Below are 16655 nucleotides of genomic sequence, written 5' to 3'. Positions count from 1 at the left end.
TGGTGCAGCAGATTCATATGTTTATTGGGGGGGGGGCACGAACACTGGATAACATGCTTCTTAACCACGAGAAGCCGATTTTTACCTTTCCAAGAGTGCGACATGCTGCTGACCTCCTTTATCATATATGCTTTGTCAAGGGCTGCATCAACACTATCATTTTCTGACAAGTTACGTGTGAATGTGCCGCTGGTAAAGCAGTAGCTCACTCGACTACCCATTCACAATCCTGACCTCAGCATATTTCCATGAAAGCAAACCCTTATGTTTCCACCCGGGATTTACTTCCGAGGAGGCAGCCACAACACCCAGTGTGGACACGCCTCAGGCAGCCCCAGTTCCGTCTTGCAGATCAGGATGGGGAGCAAAGCGACGCCTCTGGCCCTTTAAGAGCCGCGATATGACATCACTCCCACTTCCCCGCTCCCTCCCGCAGTGTGCCCACTCCACTAAGCTTGATGCGGAAGACCCGCCCCTCTCAGACGAGCGGGCCAATAGTTTGGCAGCTGTCAAAGCGGGAGCCGCACCCCGGGCAGGCGCGTCTCTTGGCTTGTTGGCTGCTGTCGGGGGTTTCGATTGGGTGAGGGAGCGTGAAGCGGAGCTTGGTTCCGCCTTCCTCCGCGGCGGACACGGGCAGTGGGCTAGGTTGCGCCGCACTGGGTGGTGGTTCCCGGGCCACGGCAGCGGCGGAGCATCGCGAGGGGCGGGCAGCGCGGAGTCCTGGGCCCGGCTTGGCCCCGCGGCGGCGGCCCCGGCCATGGAGTCCTACGATATCATCGCCAACCAGCCCGTAGTGATTGACAACGTAAGCGCGGCGGGCGGGGCGGCAGGGCCGGGAGTGCGGCCGGCCGAAGGAGCTTCGCCGGGCGGTGGCTGCGGCGCCGGGCGGTGGCTGCGGCGCCGGTCGGAGGAGGAGCCGGACCTGGGTGGGGCCTGCGCTGGCGGGACGGGCCCCGCCCTGCCCCGATCCCTGCGGACGAGCAGATGGCGAGGCCCAGGCGCCTTGCTCCGTTTATTCTGCTTTAATTCTGCTTTACGCCATTCCACAAAACGCCAGCGCGGGTTTGAAACTCCCTCAGCCTTGCTAAGCCTCTATGAGGCTCGGCGGAGAAGGCGGTCCATCAGACCGTCACTCGGCCCCTTTAAAAAGAAAAGGCTGCTGTTATTCAATGACCGTTGTGATTTGGGGGGGGGGGTGTTGCTGTTGCCGTTCTCGTCTGCATTGCCCGAAGAAAGCATCGTCAAGGAGAGCAGGAGCCGAGCATGTTTCCCGCTCGGGAGCACCGTGGCCCCCGCTTCCCTCCTCCTGCCTGGGGAGCTGCTGCCCACTAGACATAAGAACATCAGCAGCATCTGCTAGATCAGGCCAAGGCGCTCTCTGGGGATGGGGAAATGGGATGTTGTTGGACTACAACTCCCATCATGCCAGACCATTTGCTGGTAAGGGCTGATAGGAGTTGTAGCCAACAATGTCTGAGGACCTTTTTGGCTGCTCCTAGCTTTTCTATGCAAGCCTTTGGTTTTGCACAGCCAACAAGCAGGTCATGAAGGGACTAGCTCTCCTGCTGTTCTCCAGTGCTGAATAGTTCAGGGGCCTCAGATCCTGAAGATGCCATATAGTCCATCATGGCCAATCACCATGGTCATTTAACATATTTATTTTTTGTTTTAGATGTTTTCAAGGTGAGGATTGCAAAGCAATGTACATAAAATCATTAAAACAGTAAATTGTGTTTATAGTGTTGGGAAATCCCTTGCTTTACATACATTCTTTAAAACCAGGTTTGAATTCCTGTTAAAAGGATCAAGTTAGCAAATGATTGGAAAGGGTCTCTGCCTGAAAGTCAAGAGAGAGAGACTTGGACTAAGAAGGATATAGGATTCTTCTCTTCACAACTGGAACTCCAATATCTGCTATGGGAATTGAATCTGGGGGGTTGTCATGGCACTTTTATTTGTTTTACAAAATAATACTTTAGTCTGAATTGTGTTAACAATTATTACTAAACCATTCCTTATAGTGCTCTTGTTGCTTTTATTGCTGTTGTACAGCACATTCTATTAAGAAGTTATCATACATAGTTATTAAGTGATGAAATACCTTCGTTGATACTAGCTTTTGGTGATTAGGACTAAAAGTAACTTAGCATTCTTAGTGCTTAACATTCTTAGCAGTATCCTTCCTCTCCATATTAGTAGTAGTAGTAGTAGTAGTAATCATAATAATAATAATGTTATTATTTATACCCCACCCATTTGGCTGGGTTTCACATAAAAAATTGTAAAACATCAGACATTAAAAACTTCCCTAAACAGGCTGCCTTCGGATGTCTTCTAAAAGTCAGATAGTTGTTTATTTCCTTGACATCTTAATAGGAGGGCATTCCACAGGGTGGGTACCACTACTGAGAAGGCCCTCTGCCTGGTTCCCTGTAACTTGGGTTCTCGCAGTGAGGGAACCGGCAGAAGACACTCGGCCCTGGACCTCAGTGTCTGGGCAGAATGATGGGGGTGTTTTATGTTTTGTTGAAAGCCGCCCAGAGTGGCTGGGGCAACTCAGCCAGATGGATGGATGGATGGATGGATGATGATGATGATTATTATATTTGCAGTTGTCATCTATTCATTATTGCTAAAGATCTTATGAATGGAAAATGTAACCCAGAAAAATAAAGATTGGAAATATTTTCAGAAAATTTTCCAGTTTGTTTTTTTTTCCACAGAAAATTTTCCACTGCATATGCATGTCATGTATGAAGAAAAATTGTGTAGGTATTGAATCTTTTCAGAGGTGGAGATGCGATGTAAAGTGGTGGCAAAACTGTGGACATCTTCTTTTTTTGTCTGATCGCTATCTAGTGATGGTTTCCAACACTATAGAGGCAAATTTTGCCTGAAAGAATCCTTATATATACTGACCAAACTCTGGATTTTCCAAAGTACTGCCGTCTGGAGTCCATTCTTCAGCTTTGAGATGACATGTGCTCACTAGCTGTACTTTCCAGAAACAATGGAAGACATTTTTGTTTTGAAAGGTTTTCCAGGTAGACAAAAAGCTCTCGTGTCTTAGGTATTAATTTTGTATTAATTGCTTTTAAACTTGTTTTCTGTACTGTTTTTAAAACTATTTTTAGCTGTTTGGGAATATGTTTGTTGAAGATATAACTTGTAGGAGCGTTCATAGTCTTGGGAATGGAAAGGTGCCTGGAGAATTTCCTGTCTGCAATGTTTCCAGGCTCCCCGTGTTCCTTTCGGATAAAACTTGGGCGAGTACAAGAACAGGAACACAGGAGAAGTGTCTGGCATTGGATTTTCTAGGGAAGTGATTTTGCTGATAGCTCTTGTCTTCAGACTGTCTTCAGACTGTGTGAAGGTGTTTGGCCTGTTTATGCCCATTGCTGGGGTGTGTCTGAAAGAGATTTGCTTATTCATGCTGCAAAGAAATAATTAGGAACAGGAATGAGAGCAGCCCAGCATCATAGCTGCTCTTGGAGGCTGGCAAGACTAGTCAGCTGAGCTGCTACATTATTCTCCAGGATGGGCACAGTAGGGTTTTTCACTTCTCTTTCCATTCAAAGAAGGTGCTGAACCATGGACCTTGTCACTAGGCTGGGGTGGGGGGAGTGGCTGCCTTCCTACACAGCCATTGGGAATCTTTGTCATCGGCCTGGAGAACTAAGAGGCAGATCTTGTGACTGAAAGAAAATCAGGCTCAACTTCTATTCTTGGTTTGGATTCTTGTGCCATGGGAAGTTATTTCCTTGCACTCACTCTGCCTTGGCTTCCACATTTCTGAGATGAAGCAGTGATTTTGAGCCTTTGGGAGCGAGACCAGAGGGCCATCTAATCAGGGAGTGGGTCTTAAACTCAGCTTTCCAGGGTTTTGTAGGCAGACCTCTGATCTGAGATCTCTTAATCTTGCCTGGAGCCCTTCCTCCTTTAATTGCCTTTAATTTGGCTTGGAGGAAGCTGTGGGCGGCCACCCTCTATGTGCCCATGGAGTTGTAATTGGATGGGCCTTGCTCTTGGTTTTACAGAGTTGTTTAGTTATACCAGCAGGGTAGGAATTTTGATACTAAGCCCTACTCATGAAAATCATATGATGCTACCTCATATACTCCATGTATCCCAGAACTGTCATCTCAGACAGTAGTGTTCTCTGGGTTCTCAGGCCGTGATCATCCCCAGCCTTTTGCGTAACTGGAGATACCAGGGACTTCAGCATGCTGTGTGAAACATGGAGTCGGTCACTGAGTTGTTGTCCTTCCCATTGGTAATGTTTGAAGGAAAGGACTTGTGTGAAGCATTTGTATGCCTCAAATGCTTTGCAAGTTATGTGCATGTTATCTTTCAATCTGTGGTGACTCAGGAACTAAATAGAAGCTGAAAGGTGACTTAAACCCCAAAGAGGAACGGAGCTCATGGTGTAAGTTTTGAAGTAACGGCTGCTGGTCAGTCCTCATGAGTTTTAGGAAATGTTTCTCTGACTTTGTCTTGCTCTGAAAAGTCTTTCCCCTTTGTCTTAACTGGTTTTTCTTCTTTCTTCAGGGTTCCGGTGTGGTGAAGGCTGGTTTTGCTGGAGATCAGATCCCCAAATACTGCTTCCCAAACTAGTGAGTGTTGCTGTGATATTTGATTGATTGCCTCATCAATAATAAAGTGTGGTAGTTTTTGAAGACAATATGTGCCTAGTGAGGGTGTGTTTTTGTTTTGTTTTAAATTCATTGCCATGGTTCATAACCATGCCATGGTTCATAACACTCACCTTGCAGTGTAGACAAATAATCAGTCTCTTTTTTCTTGTCAGTGTGGGCCGTCCAAAACATGTCCGGGTTATGGCTGGGGCGCTGGAAGGAGACCTTTTCATTGGACCCAAAGCAGAGGTAAAGTCCACCCTGCCTCTGTGTGTGTTTGGGGGGGGGGGGAGAGGTGGGTGTTGGCTCCCTATTTTGTGTGTGTTCCCTTTGCATTTGACAGAAATTTATAGGCTGTCATCCTGTAGGGTCCCACTTAGAGTAGACCGATCATTAAAAACATAGATAATTGGGCGTGTGATGGATATACATGCCTGCCTGCTGCAAAGGTTGTGGGTGTTGCATATTTGCCTAGATAGCCTAGTAGAGAGTGCTGGGGAGGAGCTAGTGGCGCATGTTGGTATTAATAACATGGGGAAATGTAGTCGTGAGATCCTGGAAGCCAAATTTAGGTCGCTGGTGGGTTGCTGGAGGCTGGGACCTCCAAGGTAGCTTTCTCTGAAATGCTACTGGTTTCATGCGCAGGACTAACTTTGTAGTCTCAATGAGTGGATGAGTCTGTGGTGTCGAGAGGAGGAGTTGGATTTGTTGGGCATTGGGGAGTATTCTGAGGGAAGCCAGGCCTGTACAAAAGGGACAGTCTCCGCTTGAGCCAGGATAGAAACAGACGGCTGGTGCCTAAAATGAGAAAAGGTGGCAGAGCAGTTTTTAAACTGATTGGCATTGTGTGGTGTTGGGCTGACAGGAGCGGAGGAGGGTCTGGCTCAGAACAAATCTCTCCCTTAGGATGAAGAAGATAAAATGGATGAAAATTTAAATGGGGGTAGCATAGAACAAGGCACTGTGAGTGCAGGGGCACAGGATGGCAGCTCAGAGAGACCAAAGCGCCACAGTTAAAATGCAAGAGACTTGGAAGAGAGAGACTGTCCAGATGTGTGCATGCTCTAAGGTTAGGAGACTCTTAGCCAAGATGGATGAACTAGAGTGCCAGGTCTTAGCAGACAGCACTGGTATAGTAGGGATAACGGGATCTTGGTGGAGTGCAGAGAACCAGGAGGAGAACCAGGAGGGGCAACCAAGCATACTAAGACTCAATTTCTAGACTTTAAGAAAGCCGACTTCAGAAAACTTAGGGAAACGCTGGATGAAATCCCATGGACAGAAATACTAAAAGGGAAGGGAGTTCATGATGGTTGGGAGTTTGTTAAAAGGGAGATATTAAAAGCACAACTTCTGGCAATACCAATGAGACGGAAACATGGAAGGTGCCTAAAGAAGCCAGGGTGGCTATCTAAAGAACCTTTAACTGAGTTAAGATTTAAAAGGGATATGTACAAAACATGGAAAAAGGGGGAAATCACCAGAGAGGAATTCAAACAAATAGCCAGCACGTGTAGAGACAAAGTCAGAAAAGCTAAAGCACAGAATGAACTCAGGCTTAATAGAGAGGTTAAAAGCAACAAAAAGGGCTTTTATGGGTATGTCCGTAGCAAGAAGAAGAACAAGGAAACAGTGGGGTCACTTAGAGGAGAAGATGGTGAAATGCGAACAGGGGACAGAGAAAGGGCAGAACTCCTCAATGTCTTCTTTGCCTCAGTCTTCTCCAAAAAAGAAAACAATGCCCGACCTGAAGAATATGGAGCAGATGATTCAGCAGGGGAAACACAGCCCAGAATAAGTAAGGAGGTAGTACAAGAATACTTGGCTAGTTTAGATATATTCAAGTCCCCAGGGCCAGATGAACTACATCCAAGAGTATTAAAAGAACTGGCAGAGGTGATTTCAGAACCACTGGCAGTAATCTTTGAGAATTCCTGGAGAACAGACGAAGTCCCAGCAGAGTGGAGGAGGGCAAATGCTGTCCCTATTTTCAAAAGGGGAAAGAGAGGACCCAAACAATTACCGCCCAGTCAGCTTGACATCAATACCATTCTAGATTCTAGAGCAAATCATTAAGCAAACGGTCTGTGAGCACCTAGAAAGAAACTCTGTGATCACTAAAAGTCAGCATGGGTTTCTGAAAAATAGGTCATGCCAGACTAATCTGATCTCATTTTTTGACAGAATTACAAGCCTGGTAGATGAAGGGAATGCTGTGGATATAGCCTATCTTGATTTCAGCAAGGCCTTTGACAAGGTGCCCCATGATATTCTAGTAAAGAAGTTGGTAAAAAGCGGGCTAGACAATGCTACCATTCAGTGGATTTGTAACTGGCTGACTGACCGAACCCAAAGGGTGCTCATCAATGGCTCCTCTTCATCTTGGAGAGAAGTGACTAGTGGGGTGCCACAGGGTTCTGTCTTGGGTCCAGTCTTATTCAACATCTTTATCAATGACTTGGATGATGGGCTTGAGGGCATCCTGGTCAAGTTTGGAGATGACACCAAATTGGGAGGGGTGGCTAATACCCCAGAGGACAGGATCACACTTCAAACTGACCTTAACAGATTAGACAACTGGGCCAAAGCAAACAAGATGAATTTTAACAAGGAGAAATGTAAAGTACTACACTTGGGCAAAAAAAATGAAAGGCACGAATACAGGATGGGAGACACCTGGTTTGAGAGCAGTACATGTGAAAAGGATCTAGGAGTCTTGGTAGACCACAAACTTGACATGAGTCAACAGTGTGATGCAGCAGCTAAAAAAGCCAATGCAATTCTGGGCTGCATCAATAGGAGTATAGCATCTAGATCAAGGGAAGTAATAGTACCACTGTATTCTGCTCTGGTCAGACCTCACCTGGAGTACTGTGTCCAGTTCTGGGCACCACAGTTCAAGAAGGATACTGACAAGCTGGAACGTGTCCATAGGAGGGCAACCAAAATGGTCAAAGGCCTGGAAATGATGCCTTATGACTTGAGGAACGGCTTAGGGAGCTGGGTATGTTTAGCCTGGAGAAGAGAAGGTTAAGGGGTGATATGATAGCTACGTTCAAATATATAAAAGGATGTCATATGGAAGAGGGTGAAAGGTTTTTTTCTGCTGCTCCAGAGAAGCGGACACGGAGCAATGGATTCAAGCAACAAGAAAGAAGTTTCCACCTAAACATGATTAGGAAGAACTTCCTGACAGTAAGAGCTGTTCGACAGTGGAATCTGCTGCCAAGGAGTGTGGTGGAGTCTCCTTCTTTGGAGGTCTTTAAGCGGAGGCTTGATGGCCATATATCAGGAATGCTTTGATGGTGTTTCCTGCTTGGCAGGGGGTTGGACTGGATGGCCCTTGTGGTCTCTTCCAACTCTATGATTCTATGAGTTACCTCTACATGTAAACTCTATAGGAAAGACATACTGGAGGGAGTGTCACTCTGTATGTCAAAGAAGGCATTGAGTCCAGAAAGCTAGACCTCCTCAAAGGGGCAGGATTGGGGGCTGTGATACTGCACCCCAAAGCCATTGAGTACTGGGGACATGCCATCATCATCCTGATCAAAATGCTCTGGGTGTCTGCTCCTGCTCCAACAGATTTCTTACTCTTTCCTTGCTCAGGAGCACAGAGGATTGTTATCCATCCGCTATCCCATGGAACATGGCATTGTCCGGGACTGGAATGACATGGAGAGGATCTGGCAGTATGTTTATTCCAAAGATCAGCTGCAGACGTTCTCAGAAGAGGTAATTGTTGCAAGAGCAATGCTTCTAGCCAGCCTTTGAGTATTTTCATTAGGTGTGTGGGGGGGGGCTGGGAAATTGCATTTGCTGTACCTTTATGTGACACTTCCCTTTAGCTGCTGTTTTAGACAGTTACAGTGCAGGGAGTCCAGGGGTGAGGTGTGGATTTCATGAAGGAAATCTACATTCCCCCTCCTCATAGTAAGTTGAGTACTGCTTCTTTGGCTTGTGATTTTCTTCCTTGCTTCCCAGTTCGGAGCCTGGTCGAGGGCCAAAAGGAAACGTGAGAGATGATGCTCTCAGACTCTCCTCCTGCCAAAAGAGGGTCATGAGAAACATGGTGGAGATCCCTCTCGCCTATAAGCTGCGAGGCTGCACAATCTGTGAGGCAAAAGGCAGCCTTGGGGTAGATGAGACTGGAAGAGGACTATCTTCCACTGACAGTCCTGGTCCATTGGGTGACCTTCACAGACAGTTCCTTGCGTGCCTTCAGGAGGACCTTCTTTTCTACGAACCTCTCTGGCCACAGGAGGCCTTGAGGAGGCGGTCTTGTTCATGTTGGGGACAGGGGACTGCTTGATGAACATTCAAAAGTCCAGCTTCTTTCTGCATCAGCAATGTGGTGGTCCCTCTGAGAGCATGGCAGGGCATTCCTGTTTTTTTCCAGGCTTATGACGGTTAACCCTTCCTAGGAAAATAGTTTATGGCTGGTGTTTTTTGTGTGCCTGTTGAGATGCCAAATTTCTTAATTTTCTGTATTTAACTTTTGGGCTTTTAATCTCTTTAGCTCAAGGGGGAAAGAACTAGAGGCATATCTTAACAGATAGATAAACCTTTACCCTATCCCTGGAAAGATGTTTGTCATTCTCTGCAAGTTGATACTCAGAAGGAAACCTTGAATTCCTCCCTTGAATATTCAGACTGGGGGGGGGGAGTTATGTAGCAGATATGAAGGCACTTCACCCTCTGGGTCCTTGTGCTGGATTCTTTCCTAATCCTGAGGAAAGGCAGGAGCCACACTGACTGTTGTGATGCAGGTCTGTTGGGAAGTTGAGGAAACTTGGAGGGAGGGACACTATTCCGCAACATCAGTGGATCAAATTATTCCTGGAGAACAGCAGTTTGCTAGAAAGGTCAACAGAACATTTAACAGTTCCCTCAGTTTTAATAGATGGGCTGCATTTAGCATTTTAATGTGTGTATCATTTTAGGAGCCAACAGCTTCTAGTAGTAGTACAACCAGAGCATCACTTCCTGAAGGGGCTTCTGTGAGGGCGGCTTAGCAGAACTTGGAGCAGGCCACCAGGAAAGAGTGTATGGATTTTCTCCAGTGAATAGCATGTGGGCATTCAGCCAGTTTTTTGTCACTTCCTGCTTTCCTTCCAGCATCCAGTTCTCCTGACAGAAGCCCCGCTAAACCCCAGCAAAAATCGAGAGAAGGCCGCCGAGGTTTTCTTTGAGACTTTCAACGTTCCAGCTCTTTTCATCTCCATGCAAGCTGTCCTCAGCCTGTGAGTATCCAGCTGGTTGTTTCTGGCATTGCTTCACTGTGATGACCAGAAGACTTTGGATACTTTCCCCTTCTGAGCCTAATCTGTTTCCTGTGCTCTGGAGGGCCATGGCCAGACTAAGAACACAGGAAAAGCCTGTCTGTTGGATCAGGCCAAAGGCCCATTTAGTCATTATGTAATTCCCACCATACTGCCTCCGACGGTGGCAGTAGAAAGCTGTTATGGCTAGTTGCCATTCATAGCCGTGTCCGCCATGAATTTGTCTAATTCCCTTTTCTACCCATCCAAATTGGTGGCCGTTACTGCATCTTGTGGGAGCGCATGGCATAGTTGTGTGAAGAAGTCATTTCTTTTGCATGTCCTGAACTAATGGCCGCCTTGTTTCCCCTCTGCTCTCTCTAAGTTACGCCACAGGCCGCACTACAGGGGTGGTGTTGGACGCAGGAGATGGAGTGACACATGCGGTCCCCATCTACGAGGGCTTCGCCATGCCTCACTCGATCATGCGTGTAGACATTGCTGGGCGAGACGTCTCCCGTTACCTCCGCCTGCTGCTACGGAAAGAGGGCTATGACTTCCACACCTCAGCTGAGTTTGAAGTCGTGAAGACAATAAAGGAGGTGAGGTTGGGGCAGATGGATCCATGCCAGGCGTGGGGTGGGGGGAGATATTCTGCTCCTGGGGAGAGACAGTCCTAGGATTTCAATAAGGTGTTTTTGGTTACTGAGCAGCACACTGGACTAGACCTCTAGATCGTTAAAAATCTAGTTCCAGGTGACCCCTGCCTTGCTCTTTAAACACTCCTCTGTAGAATTGGAGCAGTAACTGGCCAATCGATTCAGAGGATGTTCCACAAGAGCCTTGTAGATCAGAAAGAGGATATGGATGAGCAGCGCTATGACAGTCTTCCCAGCTAGATGGTGCCAAGTCTGGTTCTAGTGCATTTTCAGGTTACATCTGAGGTCGCAATGATCATAAAAGAGAAAAGTGCTGATGAACCAGGGGTTTCTTTTTGACATCTCCATCATATACTGAAGAGGCAAACAACTCTTGAGTTTAATGAGTCAAAGCTGTGTGCTTCTTAAGCAGTGCGAGCACATGTAGTCAATTTTTCACACATTCTGTATCCATCCTCACCTTTCCAGAGCTGTAGCCATGGAAAACAAATGCAGCAGCCTGAAGTTCTTGAAGCAATTTGCTACATGGTGTCCATAAAATAAGAGAATGTTGTCTGCAGAGAGCAAGAAAACCAGGGTAGTTCGCTAATTTGGGTGAACTACCCTGGATTGGGCTTGTGGTATGAGATAGTGCAAGATAACTGGGCTATGTCATGATCGAAGGTGCATCTGCAGAGGTGAGGCTTAAATTCTGGTCCTCTGTTCAGTTAGCTCGCTGTGGGCCTGGGTGGGTGGAGCTGCTAGGAGTTCTTCTAGCAAGTGGCTTCCAGTACCCAGCTGCCTCACATGCTGCCTTCCTCCTTGCAGAGAGCTTGCTACTTGTCCATCAACCCTCAGAAGGATGAGGCCCTGGAGACAGAGAAGGTGCAGTACACGCTGCCTGATGGAAGCACTTTAGATGTAAGTTTTTGAACTGGAAAAGGGGTCTTTCCCCTGGAAACCTTGAGGGTTGGGGCTTCTTCACGTTGCATTTTGCAGCAGAGGTGTTTGCAATTATTTCTGGAGAGGTTTTGCAATGTTCATGCAGTGTACAACAAGGTGGTTGACACAAACTTCTCACAGTCATGCAGAACCTCCAAATGACGAAAAAGACTGTCTTTTGAATGCTGTAGCTGTTGTAGGTTGAAATAGAGCTTATTTGTCCCCTTGCCCTACTTTAATTGGCACTGTGGCTTTCCTGGCAGGTTGGTCCCTCCCGGTTCCGAGCCCCTGAGCTGCTATTCCAGCCAGACTTAATAGGAGATGAAAGCGAGGGGATCCATGAAGTGCTAGCATTTGCTATCCAGAAATCTGACATGGACCTGCGGCGGACATTGTTTGGGAATATTGTTCTGTCTGGGGGATCTACACTTTTTAAAGGTATGGGGCTCCTCAGAAGAGGTAAAGAGCTTATTTGTCTTAAAAGAGGAGGCTGTTTCACACCATGAATTGTCTGGTAGTCCAACTAGCTGCATATGGTCTATTCTTATTGGGAGAGGCCTGAATGAAAGGTTCTCAGCCTGTGAATGAACTCTGGTTGAAACCATGGAGAGCCATTGCCAGTCAGATCCTGCATGAGATCTGTTTTATCTGAAGAATGCTAGGAATGGAACTTGGGACCTTGTGTATGCAAAGCATGTACCATTCCAGTGAGCTCTTTATATGTGTAGGAGACAAAGTGCTGATATTAAGAGGCTGGGTTTCTGACAGTAGTCTTCCTCTGTGCGCTCTCTTGCTGCCCTGTTTTGTGTGAAAGCTTCAAAGCTTGCCCTGTTAAAACCTCTGGCACACCCAGTGTGATGCCCTTTCATCTGAGCATATAACTCTTTGGATGAGTCTCTGCTTCTTCCTGTGTCAGTACATATCCAAGCCCCCTCTGCACTTCCCAGTTTGCCTCAGAGAAGAGCTTCAGAGAATAGGGTCTTCACATGAGCTTTAGACAAGAAGAGTTTGTGCCTGCCAAACCTGGCCAGGGAGACAAAGGTTCCCACCCCCTGGCCTCTGAAGGGGTGGAAGGATTTCTGCTGTGAAGAGAAGCTGAAAAGCTAACTGCCCAGCCCTTTTTGGGATTAGCATTGGAACGATGAGGCACTGATGTTTGGGATGTACCAACATGGAAGGTAGTCGGCACTTGACCACTGTGGCACAGCACCTTGAACTCTAAGCTTCCTCACTTGTCTCTCAACTCCTCAGGTTTTGGAGACCGGCTGCTCAGCGAGGTGAAGAAACTTGCTCCAAAAGATGTCAAAATTAAGGTGAGGCTTTGGAGGAACTCCAGGCCCCAAGGCAGTTTGTGTGCAATGACCATGGAGCACACTCCACAATGAGGGCTGGCAACTCGCTCTTTAAAATGAAACGCAAAGTGTCTGGATTTTCTTAAATTGCTAAGCTCTGTACTGGAGGATGCATTCCCTTATTACCAAGGCAAGATCTCCAGATCTTTGAAATACAGTGGTGCCTCGCAAGACGAAAGTAATTCATTCTGCGAGACGCTTCGTCTTGTGATAATTTTGTCTTGCGAAGCGCGGTTTGCCGCGGCAAAAAACACACACAAAAACCTGCAAAAAAATTCGTCTTGCGAAGCACGGCCATAGAAAACTTTGTCTTGCAAGTCACCAAAAACATTGCAAAATGCTTTCGTCTTGCGAGTTTTTCGTTGCGCGAGGCATTTGTCTTGCGAGGTGCCACTGTAATGTGTTTCCTGCATCTTAGCAGGTGATGTTCCAGTGGAAGGAGGAGTTGGGCTCTGGTGCTCAGAAGGGCAGTTCCTGTGTGCGCATGTACCCTTGTTCCCCATAGGCTATGTATCTGACTTGTGCTTTCTTCCTTGCAGATCTCTGCACCTCAGGAGAGATTATACTCTACGTGGATTGGGTAAGAGCATTCTGCAGGGAGGGATAAAAGCAACCCCTGGGCTTCCACTCTGGCACCTAACAGCAGATGCTCCTATTGGGCTTAACCAAATTGGTCAAGTTGTCCTTGGTGCACTGAGGCCTCCACAGAAACAGGGGGCTGTGATGTAGAGGCTTTTTCTCAGCCCAGGGAGCCTGATACTGCAGCATGAACGTGGGTTGGGTGAAGCAGCTCCTGTTCTTCCATCTGGAAAGTTTTCCTGTGCTTGGGTTAGTTTCAGAAAACGAACTGGCTCCAAGTTGTGAGTGGCCTTGGAGCCATACGTCCTGAATCAGGAGCGAGGGACATTCATCTCTGGTGGGCATTCTCTGTGTGGCAATTGCATCGGTGGGCGAGCCATTCATTTCTCCTCTGTTTGCATGTCTTGCTTCCTTTGGCCTGGCCTGCTGATTTTGTGCTCTTTCCCCTGCAGTGGCTCTATTCTCGCCTCCCTGGACACGTTCAAGAAGATGTGGGTTTCCAAGAAGGAGTATGAAGAGGACGGGAGCCGGGCCATCCATCGGAAGACATTCTAGGGCAGGGGTGGGGGTGGGGGTGGGGGTAGGGCATCAGCAAGGCAGCTGGTGCCTGTGGGCGACTCATCCAGGTTGTGTCTTTTCTTCTCTTAACCCTTTCTTGTCCAGAGCTGCTGCATTCCTGCTGGCTGGGGCCAATTCCTGCCTTCTTCCCAGGCCTCACGCTTTCCTGTCTTAGTGCCCTGTCCAATGCATGTTGCTAGCACGCACCCCCTTGGGAGGGAGGTGCAGCTGTATTTCGAGGCCTTGGCTGTGGTGGAGGAAGGCAGCGGCCCCAGCCAGGAAGGAAACTCAGAAGCTCCATTCCACTTTCTAATCTCTTCCATGAGCCTAACTGCTGCTTTGACCTGGTGCTCATTGTGCCTGTCAGCTGGTAGGAAGGCTGGGTTGTTTTTTTCTGAGCAGGGAGCTGTTGTGTGGCCTCTGGCTGCCCTGCCCTGGGGGAAGGGTGCCTGCCTGCTTGCTCCACGGTTTGTTGTGGAAATCTCAAACGTTCAGATGCCCCCCAAAAGGAATAAATCAGTTTGTTGATATGACTGCCTGGGGCAGCTGCATTGCCTGCCTAAAGCATAGGAAAGGTGTAGGCCAGGAGGTGCTATCGTCCCCCTTACTTCCCCTGCTTTTTGAGTGGGCGTGTCTGCCAAGCAGTCTTCAGCCTGCTTCTCGGAGAGGTCCTCCTGGCAGGGCCTCACTCAGGGCTGTCAGTGCCAAGGTGTTTCAAGGAGTGCTGAGGAACTCTTGCCTCAGTGCAACCCACCCGCCCCGCTCTCATGGACTGCCAGATTTGGTGAGAAAGAGGATCTTGGTGACAAGAGGCAGGTTCTTGGAGGAAATGGGGCAGGGGTGTCTCCCCACTGTCTCTGCCCTGTCCAGTCCCAGGGGAGTAGGGTTAGCATGCTGTTAGTTTCAGTTAGAAGTCTGTGAGGCTACAGGAGATAGAAGAGTCCAGCTGTGACATCTTCTGGGCCTGGTGGCTTCTGCAGTGTGGCCTAGCCAGCTTCGAAGGGACAATCTGTGATGGCAGAGGAGGAGGAAGATTGCCTGTGCTTCCCCCTTTTGAGAGCTGATCTGTTCATGTAATGCTAAAGAAAGTTGCGAACTGGCTTTTGGACAAGACACGATGGGGTGACCGCAGTTGGAGGGGCCTGCAAATCCTTTCTCCTGGCCTGGCCCTCTGCTAGAGTCCAAGTCAGTGGGGAAGATAAGGAGGAATACTTTTGCCTGTCTGTCTTTTAAGCTACCACACTTATAGGTGCGCCCTTCATCTCCAGCTCACCCCCTCTTGGGACTGCCTGCTCCTCTCACTGGGCTGTACTCCCCTCTCCCTGCACCCCTTTTATCCTTCTGCTCCCCGTAGGAAACGTTGGCTGGGCCTCCTTGTTCATGGACTCTCTGATGTGCATAGGCTTGACCTAAGGTCCTGATTCTGCTGCTGTTCCATTAAAAATTGCCAGGCAGGCCATGCTGGGTATGTAGAGAATCGCACTGGGTGGGATTGCAGAACATGGGAGAGGGGAGTGTCCTGTGGTTGCCAAAGTATATACAATAGCTAAGAAGATGGGAAGCTACTCAGCTGCCTTCTGCTGACTCCAGGTGCATTGCAAAGATAGATGCTCTTTGTAGCCTTGGACTGGAAAGGGTTAAAAACTTTTTTTTTTTAAAGGAAATGAATTAATTTAAGAGACCCCCTGTTGACTGGTGGGCCCATGGCTCCACCCCTCTAACTGTGTGTATATTGGCTTCTCCATCTTACCGACCTATTGTGATCTTATACCAAATGGAGGCAAGCGCAAGGCCCCCCACCCTCCAAAAAACAATACAAACCCCCCTCCCCGGGCTGCAATGTACAATAACTTAACACAGTTGCCTGTATTTTTATTTTGTAAATTCATTATAGTAATTATAAATTAACAGCCAGTGGCTTTGCATGGGTCTGAGACTGCTGTTATTGCTCAAAGGCAGTGTGGTGTCTTTACTGTGTTTAATTGGGAACAGTGCATACAAGAACGCAGGCAGGCAGACTTCTGTGGACCCCAGTATACACTAGGAACACGTTTTTGAAAAGGTGAAGGGTTGGCGCCAAGACTGAGGTCAAGAGATAGGTGGCTACTGGACAAAATGGCTCTACAGAAATCAAATACTGATACCTCTGCCTTTTCAGTAGACATTGCACACAAAACTGGTAAAAAGCTGCTTTGAACTGCTAAAGAGAAAGCAAGTTGAAAATGCAACCATATATGTAGACATGGCTTTAGAAAGGTGTGTTTTGCTATAAACTACTTAAAAGGGGTTCATGCTTCATAGGCTACTGTTATGTGGAAAACCTGCTGGGGAGCCAGAATCTCTTACAGCTGTGATAGGCTATATGCAGTTTCATACCAAGCTGGACAGATTATATTGTGGCAGACGGAGATGTTCACATAGGCAATAATCCCTAAAAAGCAGTTACTGGGAAAAGGAAACTAGGAACAAATGAGGAAAATTGTGCTGAATGGTGTAACATTGTCTAGACAAGATACATCCCCTGCTTTTGTGGTTCCGGAAGAATTCTAATGAAGACACACAGAGGGTTGCTTGAAGGAAAAGAACCTGTATTTTCATGGAGCTTTAGAAAGATTACTTAACAGCTTAAGAGTTCTTCATAAGTAATGGGAGAGAGGCTTCTCTGAGACATGCATGAGCCATGGGAACCTC

General features: G+C 47.6%; 1 protein-coding gene across 3 annotated transcripts; it reads left to right on the top strand.

Annotated features, from left to right (window-relative positions):
• The first annotated feature begins 501 nt into the window (after positions 1-501).
• Positions 502-15887, top strand: ACTR1B (actin related protein 1B). Of its 3 annotated transcripts, XM_088671384.1 has the most exons (12): positions 718-805; positions 4549-4613; positions 4808-4883; positions 6819-6891; positions 8244-8369; positions 9753-9877; positions 10281-10497; positions 11362-11454; positions 11739-11913; positions 12727-12788; positions 13367-13407; positions 13859-15887. In XM_088671384.1, coding segments are annotated over exons 2-12 (1092 nt in total). In that variant the 5' UTR covers positions 718-805; positions 4549-4612; the 3' UTR covers positions 13962-15887. The 3 variants fall into 3 exon arrangements, with proteins under 3 accessions (XP_034974842.1, XP_088527510.1, XP_088527509.1); XM_035118951.3 differs by lacking the exon at positions 6819-6891 and having other exon boundaries at positions 502-805; XM_088671383.1 differs by lacking the exons at positions 718-805; positions 4549-4613 and having other exon boundaries at positions 4810-4883.
• The last annotated feature ends 768 nt before the right edge of the window (positions 15888-16655 follow it).

This window comes from Zootoca vivipara, chromosome 6 (genome assembly GCF_965207765.1).
Source record: "Zootoca vivipara chromosome 6, rZooViv2.hap1.1, whole genome shotgun sequence".
Lineage (NCBI taxonomy): Eukaryota > Metazoa > Chordata > Lepidosauria > Squamata > Lacertidae > Zootoca > Zootoca vivipara.
Note: the sequence above shows the minus strand (reverse complement) of the source record. Positions and strands in the feature narration are given on the sequence as shown.

Coding starts and splice junctions, on each gene's coding strand:
- ACTR1B (XM_035118951.3), top strand. CDS start 758: ATGGAGTCCTACGATATCATCGCCAACCAGCCCGTAGTGATTGACAAC. Junction 806..4,548: donor AGCCCGTAGTGATTGACAAC/GTAAGCGCGGCG, acceptor TTCTTTCTTCAG/GGTTCCGGTGTGGTGAAGGC. Junction 13,408..13,858: donor TTATACTCTACGTGGATTGG/GTAAGAGCATTC, acceptor TTTCCCCTGCAG/TGGCTCTATTCTCGCCTCCC.